This window comes from Idiotropiscis lumnitzeri, chromosome 1 (assembly GCF_059441095.1).
Source record: "Idiotropiscis lumnitzeri isolate Australia: NSW breed Sydney's pygmy pipehorse chromosome 1, RoL_Ilum_1.0, whole genome shotgun sequence".
Classification (NCBI taxonomy): Eukaryota; Metazoa; Chordata; class Actinopteri; order Syngnathiformes; family Syngnathidae; genus Idiotropiscis; species Idiotropiscis lumnitzeri.
In genome coordinates, this window is record NC_142391.1 from 5379232 (window position 1) to 5396508 (window position 17277).

Here is a 17277-nt window from a genome sequence, read left to right on the forward strand (position 1 = left end):
CGCTCTGATGAAGAACACAAGGTTTCATCGCAATGCCAAAAACATGAAGCTTTGAAGGTCCGACGTCTGACTCAGATGGGGGGAAAAAAAAGAAAAAGGTGAAGAAAAAAAACATGAAGCTACCTCGCTATTATGACGTCTTCAAAGAAACGAAGCAGAAAAGTTTGTCCTAATTCTCCTTTAATTGCGTGCCGAGACCACCGGCGCCGCAGTGAGAATAATCAGCTCCATATTTTCTCACGAGCACCACATTGCCACCATCTTGAAATGGAAAGGCACTAAACAGTTGCAGCTTCGGGACTCACGGCTTGCGTTTGCGCAGGCCGAAATGGTCCAGGAGCCACGGCACGTTGTTATGCTCGTCTTCAGAGTGAGGAATGGCCCAAATGGATGCGAGTGTAAATACAGCGTGACAGGGACGAGATGTCGCTGCGGCCAACTCACTAATATGATCGTATTTTAGAAGCGTGTTTGGCATAGTGTCATTCACCATGACAAAATTCAGTCTGGGGGGAAAAAAACACCAGCGCAGGATTCTTCCCTCCAAAATATGCACGTTAGGTCAATGGAAGATTTTGTTCATAGTTTGACGAAAAGTGTGATGATTTTGTCTTATATGTTCCCAGCAAATGGCTGGCGACCAGTCCTGGGTGTCCCTCGTCCTGTCGTGTTCCGTAAACCGTGACAGGCTTCAGCTCGTCGGGCCCATTTTTGGTGTGGTACGACGTCATGTCAGCAAACAGCACAGGATGGATTTTTTTTCATTTTGTTCTCTGTTGGGACTTTAAAGAGGGGGCGTGGCTTACAAAGTTTGGGGAAATTATTCTGTGAGATCAAATCGAGCTATGCGGGCATGTACCGTAAAATCCTTTTCTTATAATTATGTCATGCTCGGCTGATTAAACACAACGTCTTTTTTGAGAATATATTTGCTTTGCTTTGTTTGCCAAACGCTGTTTCTATGAACATAAACCAACAAACAAGCCGTACGTGTTTTGATCATATTTAGTTGAGTGAAAATAATGTCTTAAATAGTTTTGTTTTGCTTTTTTACCTGGCGGATTATTTTGTTGAATTATGTACACAACAAAATGTCTCTTTTGGTACTAATTGTTGTGTGTGTAAAGGCAAAGGGAGTACTCCATCTCTATTTTTTATTTTTATTTTATTGATTTATTTTTTTTGGGGGAGGGCGTGCGCCACCCTTGACTGGATGTTGAATCATTTTGCCAAGCTTTACACGCTTCAGGGACAACGTTCCCCCTATGACTCATTTACTATTTCCAGAAAACTTTGTGAGCTTGCACTGAGTTTGTTCGTCATGCTTCTAGAGAAAGTTCCCTCTTGCGACCAGGAGCGGCAGAGCGCCCTGGACGAGGCCCGGCAGAACCCCCGCGAGGCCGTCTTCATCCCCGACTGCGGGCCCGGCGGCCTGTACAAGGCCGTCCAGTGCCACCAGTCCACCGGCTACTGCTGGTGCGTGCTGGTTGACACTGGACGACCCATTCCGGGAACCTCCACCAGGTATGTCAACGTCGCTTTTTTTTTTTTTTTTTTTTTTTTTTTAACAATGGATTTAATAGACAACATAGTTCCCTGGCCCACGTTGACACAAGATGGCGTACCACTTTTGTCAAAATGAAGCTGCTCAATTCACTTCAAAATGGTTCCTTGGGCCCAAGATGCCACAAGGTGGCGCCAAAGTAAGACTTTAAAAAGTGAGTTTTCGATCCCATAACAGCAAATAGATTCCTAAAAAAAAAAAAAAAAAAAATCTTCAAATCGGTGAAATTGCGATGTTTACTCCAATAAAATATGGATACATGAACTCGAAAGGGCTCCATTTCATTTTTTAAATTCTGATACCTTTGTTCCTTCCCACCACATACAGTTTTTTTTTTTTTGTTAAGTTTGCACATGCTACATACATTTTTGGGGAGCCTATAAAAAGTTGGGAGCCCAGCAGACTCCCGGTATCTGAAGCCAGGTTATTGATTTAAGCGCGGCAGGTTTTTCATCGTCTTCCGTTTTCATCCGGCTCCCGCTTTGTTACTGTCTTGTGTATCTCGTCTCAATAGGTACCAGACGCCGGAATGTGACAGCGCCGCACGTTCTCGCAGCGCCGACGCCGAAGATCTGTTCCAGGGCCGAGACCTGACAGGTTTTTCCTTTGCTTTTTTTTTTTTTTTTTCTTTTCCCTACCGCAGTCAAAGTTAACCTCTGGATGATGTTCCAATGAGCCACGTTCACAGTGAGAATGTCATTGCGTTGTCAACAATATGCTTTTTTCCTCTCCTATGCAGAGATTCCTTGCGCAGAAAACCAAATTTCGTTAGTACGGCTAACTAACATGTAGCAATGGAACATCAGGCCAGAGCTGGGCACTTGACCCTTTTTTTGCCAGTCAGTCCCCTCCACCCTCCGGTCGCATCTGGGTAGCCTTCCGGCCTCAACCCTCCGACCTTATTCATAAAAATTGCCGCGAGAGATCACCGGGTGTGCGGCGGGAATTTCACATAATTGGGCTGAAAATAATTCTGTGCCATGTTTTTGTAGTGTATCACGATATAAGTACTATATTTCATATCAGTCGATATCGAGAAATATTTTTTACTCTTCCAAATAAGGACAAGGAGGAAAAAAAGCTGAATTTATTATTATTATTTTTTTTTTTAAATAAATGTAACCTTAAATAAGAGGTTAAAACAACTATGAAAAAGAGATTTAAATATTAAATAATTATCTTTTTAATTTGTGCTTTGTAGTGCTGGTCAGATCACAAATTTCGTATTTGATGTCAATCGGTAATTATTGATTTTCATTTACGTATTCAAGATACGATGAACAACTTGAATAATGATAAACATTAAATAAAACAACTACGAAGAGTAGTAAAATACCTTTCAAAATAACGTAGTAAATCATGTGCATTGTGCTCCAAATTTCCTCTTTCTTGCTTGTCATTGTGGCACAAATCTAATTGGCCGTCTGCCTACAGCGCGCAGAATAGAATAGCGAGGTCACCATTATATTGACTGCAATTTCGATTGATATTAACCACTTGTCTGTAGCGTTATATATTACCCAGCACGAGCTGAAAATGATTCATTTACTACCATGAATGCATATTTCTTTACAGTATCTGCCCATGCCAGCCATGTTTAGTGACATGACAGAAAAAGGGGATAAGTAACCCGTTTCTTTTTTTTTGCTTGTTTTTGTTTTTCCTATTGTAAAATATGTTCTGTGCCTTATGTGGCTTGTTTTTGATAGCCGCCGTCAGTGTTGCGGTGCTGCTGGCGACGAGTGAGTGATTTTATCGAATCAAATTTTCTATTGACCAATTTGTGTTCCAACAAGAATGGGACATGATCATGGTGAATCGCGTCGTAAATCGTTTTACGGGTCTGTGCCGCCTCCACATGTGACTTGCGTCCATTTTCCTCAATTAAAAATAATGCCAATTTCCCCATTTGTCTGTGTGAAGTTTTGCGCAACGTCTTCATTCTTTGTCACGCTAGCTGATCTGTCGCCTTCACCTCAGGATAACGAAACAAATTGGACGTGGAGGATAATATTAGTAATCTCTGTTTTGTTTCCAGGTTGCCCCGAGGGAAAAAAAGTGGAATTCATAACAAGCCTGTTAGACGCCCTGACCACAGACATGGTCCAAGCGATAAACTCACCAGCCCCCTCTGGTGGCGGGAGGTAGGTAACGACAATCTCAAACGCTAAACACTTCATGCTCCATCAATAAGTACTGCAAGTCATGTTTTTTACAGTAACACTTTTCACGGAGAGCACTTGAAGTGCTTCACAGGAGTTAGACAATAATCATAGGTATATAAAATACAGAAACACATTTTTAGTTTATTATACGGTCGATTAGTTGCGTTCGGCTCATCGTCTATGCTGTAAATATAATACGGTTGAAGTGCATACAAAATATAAAATATAATAATAAGATAAGTGAGGTATTTCTGTCAATATAGAGTCCTAATTTGGCCCCGGCGCTAAAAACTACATTTGTTGAATACACGGTGGCCGAATACGCAGCAGGAGAAATCTCTGTTCTCTACTGCGGTCAGTCAAAATATGTCCCGTGGTTTAGAAAAATAAATAAAAAATTAGGCACTGGACCTCTGCCCTAGAGAAGTGTGCTAAACTCGCTTGCTGATCACAGGGTCTCGTAATGCAAATCAAAGGTATAGACAATTTTTCAAATAGGCCATGCCACTCAATTGTGATAACTATGAATTTAATGTATTTTTTTGTATTGTTTTTTTCTTCTTTTTTTTTTAAACAATTGTATTGTTTTAATAAGCTGCCATTATGTTGCCGTAATTGTGAACTAAAAAGTGAAAACTGATAAAAAAAAAAAGATTATTCACTTATATTAAAACGACTTGCACACTTATTAATGCTAAACCTTGCGCAGATGTGCCGCAAGTCTTAAAGTTCAACCATGAGGTGGGTCAGTCGAGGAAAAAAAAAAAATGAGCACCAAACAACAATCGCCGTTGCTCCTGTGAGGACCACGACAAAAAAAAAAAATGTATTTGTACCCCTGACTGTGTCTGATTTATTATGAGCACCGTGCATATTTCATGGCTAATGTCCCCCAGGAACGCAATCCCATTCTTCTGATCTGTCATCTTGCTTTTTTTCCCCTTGAAAAACAAGAACTTCGAGGAAGCGCGCTCCTGGTTCTCATTTCACACCTTCACACATATGATCAGAACCGTATCCAAGGAGATCACGACAGCAAAGTTTATTTCTGCGATTCATTTCACACCGACCGCCGGCAGGTTGGTGGAGCCGGACCCCAGCCACACGTTGGAGGAGCGGGTGGTGCACTGGTATTTCGCCCAGCTGGATGCCAACGGCAGCCAGGACGTCGGCAAGAAGGAGCTGAAGCCCTTCAAGAGGTACCTGAAGAAGAAGGCGAAGCCCAAGAAGTGCGGCCGCAAGTTTAGCGACTACTGCGACCTGAACAAGGACAAGGCCATCTCGCTGCACGAGCTCAAGGGCTGCCTCGGAGTCGGCATGGACGGTAAGAAAAGAGTTGGCGTAATCTAGAACAGTAGATTGTTTCCTTTCAGGAACTGAGTGACATGTCTTATTTGTTATTATTTTTTTTTTTTTTTACATGATCATTAGTTTGTTTCTCTCTCTCTCTCTCTTTTTTTTTTTTTTTTTTTAAAGGAAACGGATGAAGTGCAACAGTACTCTTAGATTTTTTTTTTTTGGGTTTGTTTGAACAAAAGTGCTGCATCAATATAGTCTTTTCTTTTTAGTAAATAAACCAAATTAAAGCGTGAGGTTTTCTTTTCAGCTAAGTGCAACGTCAGTGGTTTTGTCTCGTTAGTCCTCGATCCACGCAGGTTGACGGCCTCATTTCATGATGTTAAATTGTTAAGTTTTTTAAAATTGGAATTTATAAACTCTCATGTTTTCCTTCGTGTTTTTAAAAAATGGATTTAAAAAAAAAAAATTATTATTATTATTTTTTTTTTTTATGGGAAGCACTTATTTTCACATTATCCGTGGAAAAAAAAAAAATGCTTGCCCAGCCCTACCTTCCACTGAGTATTTTTAATATTGGACTTGAGAGGTTTCACTACGAACTTCCTCAAGCTGCTCACCATCTCATAAAGTTTTTAATAGGTTTGTCATTGCGGCGCTTTGTGAGAAATGTTTTAAAGACGGATAGGCAGAAAAAAAATGGTTTGGTCGCGTAAACATCCACCTTGGACGAGGATTTGGCACTCAAAGGAAAAAAAGAGGAATGTAAAGTAATTTGCTTGTTGCCAGATAAAATGTGAAATTGTGATTCTTTGTTTACCCTAAAACAATTATGCTAATGTTCACGCATTCATTTTGCAGGCGGTTCAACGGCAAGCAGCAGCTACGGGACAAGGCAAGGGACAAATGTGTTCAGTAAGAGCCACTAATACGACTACTTTTACTAATGTGTCTCTGCTTCTAGTTTGTTTTAACCCGATTTAATACGCACATTAATCCCAAACGCCATTTGGTGAAATTTAAACACCAAGCGTATTCTTCATTATGGCCGTCGTTTTTGCCTCCCAAAAATTAACCCGCGTAGCACCTCTTGCAAGCTTTTAAAAAAAAAATTCAGCCTTCACGCCATTTTGCTTTGGAAATGGACAATTTCCTCAGCTTGTCTATATCGCAAGTTAATCCAGAATCAACTCTTGCAACTTCAAACCTCCGCGAGTTGATCTATCGCTATTAGCACTCTGAAATCACTCCGCCGGCCTCCGTTTCAACGTATGCGCCTTCTGTCGTCAAATGTTTTCACAATGGCACACACCGCGTGTTGCTGTGTGTCGTGCGAAGCCCATTGTGTCGAGACATGGCGAAATAATTCTAAACGGCCCACATCTTTTGAAGTCACCGTGACTTTGCACTCGGTGTCGCAATGGTGGCTCGCTGTTTTATTTCAGCGGGCTTATTAAGAGCATGTGGTGGCCAAACACTACATCTCCGAGTCATGGAAAGAGCTTTTTTTTTTTTTTTTTCTATTTTGATGAGTGGTCCCAGGGTGGCCATTTTCTCCAAATAGCCTTCTGCCAAGTCAGCAGGCATGCTGTGAATATGGTTCCCTCGGCCCCTCGATGAACATGACCACATTTTATTTAGTCGGGAGATTTGGCTTCAGAGGATGCTTTCGCAACAGGATGTTGGCTCGGCCCACGATTCCCAATCTTGTGCTGTTAGAATGCGGTAAAATAAAATGACTCGCTCGTACGTGAAGTTTCTTGATTCGCGAAAGTCCATGCTGGTAATTACGAAGAAACAAGAACAATCAATTTAAAGGGCTATTAAAAATAAGAATAATAATTGGTCAACATACTTCATGTGTGGGACAGGAAATGTCACTTTAAACTCTTCCACTAGATGTCAGGAAGTTCAGTTGAAGATAACTCGTAGTCGAGTGGTTGCCATTCACACAAGATGATCATTATTACAAAAAAAAAAAATCAAAACAGTTGGCAAACATTCGTGACATTGAACAAACTCGGATGTGAACGCTACATGAAGTATGCAAACAACACAGTGCAGTATATTTTCACGAGCTCATTTTGAACTGTACATTTTTTTTTTATTACAGTAAGTATTCCCACCTACAGACCTCAAGCAGTCAAACAGAAATGTCCTCACCCGGAAAAAAAACGTATGCATTAAAATTAAACTAACATTAAGTAAATGATTCGGCCTATTCTTCTTGTAATGCAGGAATGAAATCGGGTGATAGTACAACTTAGTGACGTCTGCCATCTATTGGTGAATGGTGATATTACAACTTAAAACTATAAGGCGAACCTCTGCTATTCATTGGTGATAGTGACAATCGCGAAAATCCCCAAAATATTACTTTACATATATTACATTAAGGATCCTCACAATGGATATTCTGATATCTGGAACCCGGAAGCCATAGCGAAGATCGCAGTAGCTCAAACTCAAGCCGTTCCCGCTCCATACAACGGAAAAACTTTGACCTCTCCGCCATGATTGGATCCAAAACGGCGACATGTAAATGACTTCTTTGGCATGAGTTTTACTGAAACTGCGAAAGATTCCAAATTCACCCATTTCCATTTAGATCATGGCATCCAAACGAAGAAGAACGCTAATGACCGAGGACGAGAGAGTGAAATGCATATTAAAAAATAACAAGGAATCAATTGTGGCTCAGTTTACCTGCTCAGAGGAAATTGCTTGCGGCTTGACGGACAAAGTACAGCGGCGTAAATGAACGTATCCTGGAATGCTTTAATTGTCGTCGTGCTAACCGGACCGCTAATTAGCGAGAAGGCTAGCTCAATAGCGCCATCTATGGGCATAGAGGACTTCAAAGCGTCCTGCGGCTGGCTTCAAAAGTTGCACGACGTCGGCTGAGCAATGCCGTCTCGTGTGGTGAGGAAGGGGAGGCAAAGTTAGAGAGGGAGTGAGTGGAAGAAAAAGCTAAAAAAAAAACATACTTGCACGTTCATACGGGACATGTGCCGTAGTCGTTTCCCACATAAGGAAATTCTGTTGATATGATTGTGTACTAGAGAATACTTAATGTGTTATATATTATTGTTTTTGTTTATATTCTAAAAGTGGTTTGCGACAATAGCAAAACGCCAGTGACCACAGTTGAGCGCCACGGCTTTCGATAACGTTGTTAGCTGGAAATGCTAACGCTGCGCTGTGAAGGCAAGGCCGAGGCATTTTTGTTTTTGGAGAATTTGTCAAAAGTTAACTGTTGAGACGCAACTTCTCATTATTATTTACGCGCCAGTCAAGCAGCCGTCTGAAAAACGAAACTAAACACAAACCTGTTTCTGTGGAGGTTTGTTGCCTCCGAGTGCAAGCGGATTCTAATTAGCCTCTCGTGACTTAAGTGTGTTTTTTACTTTCGGAGCATCCCAGATAAGGACGGAAAACTAAAATAATGTTGATGTGAAATCATCTTTGACACCATCCGTGAAGGCACAGTTTGGAAAAGAATTTTGGTCTGTTCGAAATTAATGGCACAAGAAATAATTTCTTCCATGAATCTTGGCGATATGACTTAAATGTAAAATCTAATTTTTTTTTTTTTGGAGCAGGGGTGATTATTTTTTTTCCCCACTTTGCATTTCGAAAAATCAAATGACAATGACGTTATTTGAAGCAAATTTAGTTTTTTCATTCATTTTTTTTTTTTTTTTCTACTTACACGAAACAAGAAAGGGTCTAATTTCAAACAGCTTTTTTTCATAACATGAACTTGCATCAGATACTTCAATTATTCAACGGTGGCGACAAACTCTTAATCTGTGTGAAGCTTTGTGTTGAGGGAGCAGAACAGCCACAAAATGACGAAAAACTCTCAAATGTCTGATTTTCTTTTATATTTGGGCTCTGTTACAGATGCATCGTATTTTAACATTTGAAAAATTTCTGTATTTGTCGCTTTAAAAAATAAATAAATAGCCAGCCGTACACGTCATACTTTGAACTATCATGCAAAAAACATTTTTAAAAATCATCTTGAAAATATTCATCAGCTTTGTGATGCAGGTGCCGAGATCATCGTTACATCGCAATTCTATTAATCATCAATACTGTTGCAAAAATGCATTATTGTATCGGCGGATGATGCTGATTATGAAATGTATGTTTTTAAAGACGTGGTTTAAAACTCAAAATCGGCTTTTGCTCTGAGGATGGGAAAATGCTGACCGTTTTGTGGGCCGGCTTGGTTAACGAAGCCGTCCCGTTGCTAATATCTGTGAAATTAAATCAGAAAGTCCTACAGATTCTGAACCGGACACACAAAAGGCTTAAATTTGGTTGGACCAAAAAAAAAAAAAAAAGAGGCTCACTTGAAAACACATGTAATTCTTTTTTATCGTCAAATAACTATTATTTATAGTCAATAGTCACGTAAAAACTGTATATCGGCACTAAATGGGGAATTGGGTACTTAACCTGCAGCGTATGTCGAACCAAGCCAAAAGTTCTGAAATGCTATTCATGTGAGTCAAGTCGCCTGTTGTGCTTTTTGGCCAACAAAACCATACGTAACATATTGAATGTCTAAAACGAGCAGTCGTTGCAAATAGTTGGCCGTAATATTTGATTTCCATGTGTGTGAAAGTGCACGACGATGTGCCGCACGCATGAGATTTGTGGCCCCGCCGAGAGACGTTGAACGCAAAATCCAGGAGTTACCAAGAGAGCACCTGCGTTAAAAATGTTGCAAAGTGCGCCTACAAACACAGACTGACGTGCACACTATGTTCCGTGACATGTAACGCCACACACACACACACACACACAAACTATAATGTGGCCATCTGTTCGCAATCAAAGCTCATCTCTTTTTCTCCCAGGCCTCCGTATGTCCGTTATTGAGGGGGGAGGAAAAAAAAAAAAAGGCCTACTTCCAATCCGTCTGTAATGAGGGAAGGCATTGTGTAGGCCCGCTTGAATTGTTTTCTAGTTAGTAAGCCAACTAAATGCACAAAATCAAAAACTCATAAAATGTGGCAAGTGTGTTGAAAATATGCTTTTGGTCGGAGTCCCACAAAAAAAAGTCTCAAAAAGCCATTTCTGAAAGAAATTTTACGATCTGGCCACCATAAAAGGTGATTTTAAAAAAGACAACACTCACACCAAAAAGACCAACCCGCCGAAATTTGGTTGGCATGTTTGTAATGAACAGACCCACAAAAAAGTCTCAATAACGCATTTCTAAAAAGACGCATGAGGTGGTGAAGCAACACTTTAGGCTCTGACTCATCATTAAACTTGAACACTTTTGAAAATTCAGTAAGTCTGTCAGGAGGAGACCCACAAAAAAAAAATCCATGTCTTATCAAAAAAGAAACCAAAAAGACCCGTATCCCTCATACACCTAAAATTTTATGCGCATGTGATTGGGAAAAAAATAGCCATTTTAGGGTCGCATGTGTGGCGTATTTCTTTCTTAATTTTTTTTTCTTCCCATTACTGAAAATCTTTGTAGATGTAGATCCATAAAAACCTTTCAGGAGGCCATGGCTAAAAATGCACATCAACTATTTTGTTTTGCTGAAGCAGCGTTTTTAGCATAATTTTGGCAGTTTCCATTAAATATTGACTTGCCCTCCGGATTTTGTACGATGGCAACCAAATTAAAACCTCGTCTACTAAAAAGTGAGTGACGCTAAATTGATCAATATTTTTGTCATTGTATGTGCGGGTGGAACTCGGAGGTGGAGTTTGACGAGGGTGAATCATTGAAATGATCCGAAATATATTGACATCAAGCTCCGCCCACAATTAGTTGGCAAGGGAAAATTTAAAAAAAAAAAAGCATTGCAGTGTAGCTTCCAACTTTTTAATAGTTTGGGATTTTTCATCATAGTTAGTTTTTATTTCATTTTGACTTTTGGTTTTAAATTCAGTTTGTTTGTAGAGCAGGTTAGTTTTTTTATTTTTTCAAAAAACGTTTCTTTTCAAGTTTTTTTTTTTTTTTTTGTATTATTTTGAACAGGATACACACACTAGCGACTAAATTGCATGTCCTATAATATAGGACCTTCACCAGGTGTGGGCAAACTTCGGCCCGGGGGCCACATGCGGCCCGTTAAAGGTTTCAATCTGGACTGCCAATCTTGAAAAAAATTAAATGAATAAAACTTAAGCTTTTTTTTCTAAATACTGTGGTTTTTCAAAGATATATATATATTGTTTTAATGCTTTCATTTAAAATTAAATGTTTTTTTTTTTTTTCTCAGATGAGGTGAGGTTACCAAAACCCTCCATCCATCTGCTCCTGGCAAATTTTAGAACCCATTGTGGCCCGCCAATCCAAAAGTTTGCCCACCCCTGACCTATACGATGGAATCAGCGCCTGTCATGCTCAACTGTTTCTTTCCATGCTGTGATTGCAGTAGGTCGTCTGGTGTGAGGGGAGAACGATCCAGGAGCCGAGACGAGAGCAGAGGGCACAGAGGGAAGGCATCAACACGCTCGCTTGACGGTGAAAAAAAGAAAGACTGATCGGAGAGAAAATAACTTCCTGACTTGTTTCATACAGACACACACGCACACGCAAAACAGAAGAAAACGACGCAGCGCCAAAATATTTGCACTTTCTCCTCCCCGTGTTTGACATGTTATGTTTGCATTTTGGATCGTTTGTGGTTTTTAAGTGAATGAAAAGGTGTTTCTGTAAGAGTGAGAATATATTTACACTTATGTGAGAACTTTGACACGACAAGTGGAGTATGTGCACCAAGTTAGCGGTTAGCATGCTAATGTGCACGTTGCTCTCAACTAGGGATGGGCACAATACATCGATGAATTGATTATGAAATTCCGTGGACTGTGTGGAATCGGGTCTTGGAGTGACGCAGGTACAAATTTGTGGTCTCAAGAAGACCAACGTCATAACAACAGAAGTTCAGAACATTGACTTATTCTAACGTTCCGTTAAAATATCAGCTGAGAATAAATTGATCGGAAAAACTCAGTCGGAAATCGCGTCTGGAAGAAATGGAGGTTTCACAAACGGGTTTTTTTTTTTATAAGAAAGGCCAACATAATCTCATAGCGACTGAAACAAAATGGCGTACACTCTGATGTTGCTCTTTGAAGGACAACATGATGGGCGGGTGCGTATTATTCACAGAATTTTACCGTATTCATAAAAAAAAATATATATCTTTAATAATGATAGAATTCCATCTATTATGCGGAATCTGTGAGTCTGAATCTAGCGCACTTCCGCTTTGCTGCATAAAGAAGCAAAAATATCAGCTTTGAGCTTGCAGTTCAGAACATTCAGAGAGATTTCTTCCATCCTGTTCAAAAAAATAAAATAAAATAGCTACATTGATTGTTTAGGAGTTCAGAACATTCCGACTCTTAATTTTCTCATGTTCATAGAAACGCCGTGGATTGCCCATCCCCCGACTAGCGGCGGCGAAGGAATGTTTGTTGTACATATGAACGTGCGCAAGGAATTAGAATTAAACTGTGACTGCCGGAAGTTGAATTCATCGGCACGGATTTTTAGCTGGATGGATCCTCTTGCACTGTAAAAAGGGTTGCAAAGGGGAGGAACAATTCTAGAAAATGTCCCAAAGATTTCCATGGGGAATTTGGGAAATATTCCAAGTCCAACACTTTCACGTGGGAATTGATGGGAAGTAACTGGAAAGATATCATAATCAAACGTAAATTCTTTTTCATTATTTTTTTTGTCAGACATCCATGAAAACTAAACGGCATGAATCGACAGGTGGTGCCTTGAGAAACGAGTGACCCAACTTACAAGTTTTTCAACATACAAGCTAACATGCTAACGGCTAGCATGGCGAGTCCGTTTTCGAAGCATATTTTTGAATAGTTTCCCGTAGTAGTGGAAGAAGTCGATTCTTTGTCTGCATAACTGCATAACTCAAGTATTACACTGCCTCCCGGTGGCCAAGACGGGCACGCAAGAAGGAGCAGCACAATGAATCGGATTGGAGCGTTGAATCATGATGCGCAAACTGTTTCGCTCTTTCGAGAAATGTCTATTTTCTTTGAAAATAAATAGGACTTGTCAAACAATTTCTTTGACAGTTTTTATTCAGATGCAAGTAGACTTTTCTCGATTTTTTTTTTTTTTTTGCCCTGATTTCAAACCCGCCCTATTTTTCCCCTCTAGCACATCAAGTTTTTAGAGTACTTATCACAATAATATATGTAATATTTATGTATTAAGGGTTCAGCAACAGTTTTTTTTCCTCACCTCACTCTCTCCTCACGACCCTATTTTTTTGTTTTTTATGTTTTTGTTATATAAACACGATCACAATTTTTTAAATTTAGTTTTTTGTTGAGGAGGCTGGAACGGATTTATGGCATTTCCATTCATTTCAATGGGCAAAAAGGATTTGAGATGCAAGTGTTTCGAGCATGACCTTGGAACAAAATTAAACTCATCTCAAAACACTACTGTTACTTAAAAAAAAACAAAAAACTGCTTCATTCGAACAGCGCCTTTTTTTGATGCGACACAAAGATAATCGTTCTGCTTTGATGGAGAACAACAGAAATCGGAGAATATTTTCAGTTGAGAGACTGACATTCCAATTTAACTCGTATATTAAGTTAAACAACATCTCAAAACGTTAACTCGATTATCTAAATTGTCGATTGTGATACTCAATCAGTTTTTTGGATTACGCTCAAATTCGTTTTCTCCAAATAGGTTTATTTTCGTTTAACCTTCAATTCTGTAAACTACTGGTTCATTCCTGTCGATTCCCGTTAATTCCCACGGAAAGTTTCCAACCTTGAAAATTCCTGGAATTTTTCAACCCTGTAAGCAACCTTTCTCAAGACATTAGTGTTTTTTTGGCAGTGTGTTATCTGACTTGTATTGTGACGGGGCGCAGTTTGCACGGAGTAAGAATTCACTTCACTTTCCCGTGGGTCATTTTCAGAGCTAGAAATGGGCATACGCTGGGTTACTTCATACCTGACTGACGTAATAAAGTTAATTATCAGGACAAAAATTAGAACTATTTTCAATATGGCTTGACGATAAAGGACAAATTTTCTTTCCACAAAAAAAAAAAATCAGATTTATTGATTTATTTTAATCACCCCCCTTTTCGCTTATACAAAACACAAATGCAATGACATTTTTCAAATTAATACGAGTCGCTTACAGTGAAAAGTCGAACCCAACGATTGAAGTGGGAACAAATATTTACGCTTAATTGTCTTTGAATCTGAACTAATAAGTGTTCAAAATTTCGCTACCATTGACGTGTTTAGCCGTTTACCTTTCAGTGTGTTGTTTAAAGGCTCAAAGAAAACAAGTTTTATCACGTATTATAAAGCATCAAACATCCTTACGTGATCTGATATGTACAGAAAACAAAACAAAAATATGAGGCAAAATTCAATTAATTTCCCCAGTTTGTGCCCAATTTAGCTTTGGATGAAACCTAAAGGTGACTGGCTACATTTTGTCGCTAACGTCGAGCACACGCTATTGTCAGCTGAATTTTAGTCTGTGCTACTCGGCCCTAAAGTGCAACCCAACTTTTGCGAGCATTTTGTCTGCACACGATGCTTGAAGATCAATTTTTTTTTTTTTTTTTTTGCTAACTTTTGTTGTAAATTCAAGTCCGTGCCTACCTAAAGGTAATAATAATAAAAACAATGAAAAATAAGCAACGTTCTCTGAGTGTTTGATTTCAAACAGACACAAATGTTTCAACTGTAGCTTGACACCCCCTCCGATGCACTCATCTGTCAAAGATTTAGCAACACCAAGAAAAAAACTAAACATGAGCAGTAAATGGAATTTGCAGTTTGCATGCCTCAGTCCATTAGTATTAGCAGCCCTACTCTGGTTAATCCTGCTTTTTGTACACAACGTGTGACGTTATACAAATCGCAACCCATAAAATAAATATTTGAGTCACTTGAGGAATATCAAAAGTCAACATGCTGATTGTTGTTTCTTTGTAATACATTGCGTTGAACAGTTAGACAAGCCATGATATAGTTGTATTAAGACCCAAGCACAGCACTCTTTAAATTGGTTGTTATTCTCAAACTACCCACAAAAAAAACACAATTTTGGATGTTTTTACAGAAAATTTACTCAAGTGCCTCAATGGAATTTTTAAAAGCGTCTGAAGGTGGAATTCGATAGTCTTGTCTATCATGACGAGGCACACAACAACGTCTCAAGAAATAGTTTTAAAAGTCGAACAAAAAGTGCACGGAGCTCCCAGGCTGCTTGCCTTGTAGTTAATGAAAACAAACATCTCTTTTACGTTTACGGTGGCAAATAGTTTTCTATTAGTTGTGAGTTGTGGTAGATTGACATTAATTCAAATTTTGGCAAAGTCTGTTGTAGCGCGTGTGGCTCGAGGTGAAAAAGCAAACAGGCAGCTAACTGCTGATTGGCTGCTACCCATTGAACAAGGAACCAATCAGATGGTGCTGTGGGCGGGCCAATTGGCTTCTGCAGGCAGGGCCACGAGCACAGCAGAGAGAAAGAAAAGTGTGCTGCAAAATACGCTAGCTTTTAATATATCGGCCTTGAAAGTTATTAGCCCCGATAATCGGGCCGGCCGATAATCGGTCGATCACTATTTTGAAGCCAACATTTTGACATTCATCAATGCTAGCTAAGCCGTTTACTTTAGCAACCAGAAATTTGGCAGGCATGTCTGTGATGAGTGGACCCACCAAAAGGTTTCAATAAACCAACTTGGGGTCATTTTGGAGATTTTCAGTGGCCCTTTCAAGACAAATTCGTGAGACATTTTGCCCAATCTCTACCAAATTTGAAAAACAGAGTCAACGAATGGATGGTACGAAACATAGATGTAAGTAATGTTTACTTGTTGAACCACTGTATATTCTGACAACTGCTTCACATCTGTGTTGGGTGAACAAACTGCCACCTGGGAACTACTCTTTCAGCCCTTAACCATTGCACGACATTCCACAATTCAGTTCAAAAAGCGTCACGAAATGTTAAGAATGCAGAATGTTTTTCAAAAATTATTGAAGCCTAATTTGAACAGGACAGATTGCGAATCTGTCTGTCCTGGGTTTGAACATTGAACCTGTGTGTGTGTGTGCTCAAATGCTTTCCGACATCTTAAAGTAATCTAAAGACGAAAGCAATCACTTCTAATGGTGATGGCTGAGCCGCAAAAAAAGCAGGCCTAAAAGACGACAGTCCGGCTGAAGGCAAGACTGCTCGGTAGAGTCCCACTTTTCCTCGAAAAACTCCTAAATGGTCAAGACCCTCTTGGCATCTTTAGACCAGTGGTGGTGCCCAATCACTGGTTCGTGGCCTGTTACCGGTTCACGAGTTGCACCGATATATACCATATACATATAACGCAACATAATAAGTTTATTCTGGGACTGATTTCAACCGGCAGTGACATGCGCGGCACAGTCTTGGGTGACTGTGTGCAAGCAATTCCAAGATGCAAAATGACTTCTCTTTAGGGAGTGATTAACATGGCACAACCCGAAAAGAAAACAAAAATGAAACATTGATTATAAAATCTTCATCTGTTTCTGTGCAATCTGTAATTTTATTTTTTAGATTATTTCAAAAGATTTCCCAAAATGATTGGCCTGTTAAATGATGGCAAGATTTTTCGGACAAAATGTTTCACTCATGTGAGAATGCATGTTTTTTACATGTAAAAAAAAATATATATATTTTGATATCGTGTGAATTAATGTCAAACGCTGTCATGCATAAATCGCATTTTATTAAATTGTTTATATACCGCATACATTTATGGCCGAAAACTAAAGCTAAATTAATCAGTTCATGCTTATTTGGACGTGTAATTAATGTTTGTTGTTGTAAGAAAAAAAAGTTTTTATAAATGTTTATTTTTAAAAGTAATCGGCCATTTTTTTTTTCTGCCAAATGTCAGAATCGGCATAATATTTTAATGGATTAATCTGTGGATTATTTTGTTGATTAATCAATTAATTAAATTTTTTTTTTTTTAGTTTTCTACCCCTTTTTTCAAAAACTGGACAGCTGTCAAATTATTGATTGTGATAATCGATTAATTGTGCATTAATCGTTGAATTTCTAATCCTCCGAACAGAAACTTCTCGGAGAGGGTTTTGTCTAATTTTGACCCATTTTTATTTTTTTATTTTACAACAGTGACCACGCAAGACTTGCGTCTTGACTCACCGCCCGTATCTTTCTTGAGGTCGGCCTGAGTG

General features: G+C 39.2%; 1 protein-coding gene across 6 annotated transcripts in view; it reads left to right on the forward strand.

Annotated features, from left to right (window-relative positions):
• smoc1 (SPARC related modular calcium binding 1) overlaps positions 1-14723 on the forward strand; it is a 32759-nt gene extending 18036 nt beyond the window's left edge. For 4 of the 6 annotated variants that reach the window (XM_088312559.1, XM_088312568.1, XM_088312577.1 and 1 more), the window contains 6 exons: positions 1332-1524; positions 2079-2161; positions 3603-3708; positions 4809-5053; positions 5887-5920; positions 11442-14723. In XM_088312559.1, the coding sequence (XP_088168685.1) occupies positions 1332-1524; positions 2079-2161; positions 3603-3708; positions 4809-5053; positions 5887-5920; positions 11442-11550 (770 nt within the window). In that variant the 3' untranslated portion in view covers positions 11551-14723. Of the gene's footprint in view, positions 1-1331; positions 1525-2078; positions 2162-3602; positions 3709-4808; positions 5054-5886; positions 5941-11441 lie in introns of all 6 variants that reach the window. The other 2 variants (XM_088312585.1, XM_088312602.1) reach the window with 2 other exon arrangements.
• The last annotated feature ends 2554 nt before the right edge of the window (positions 14724-17277 follow it).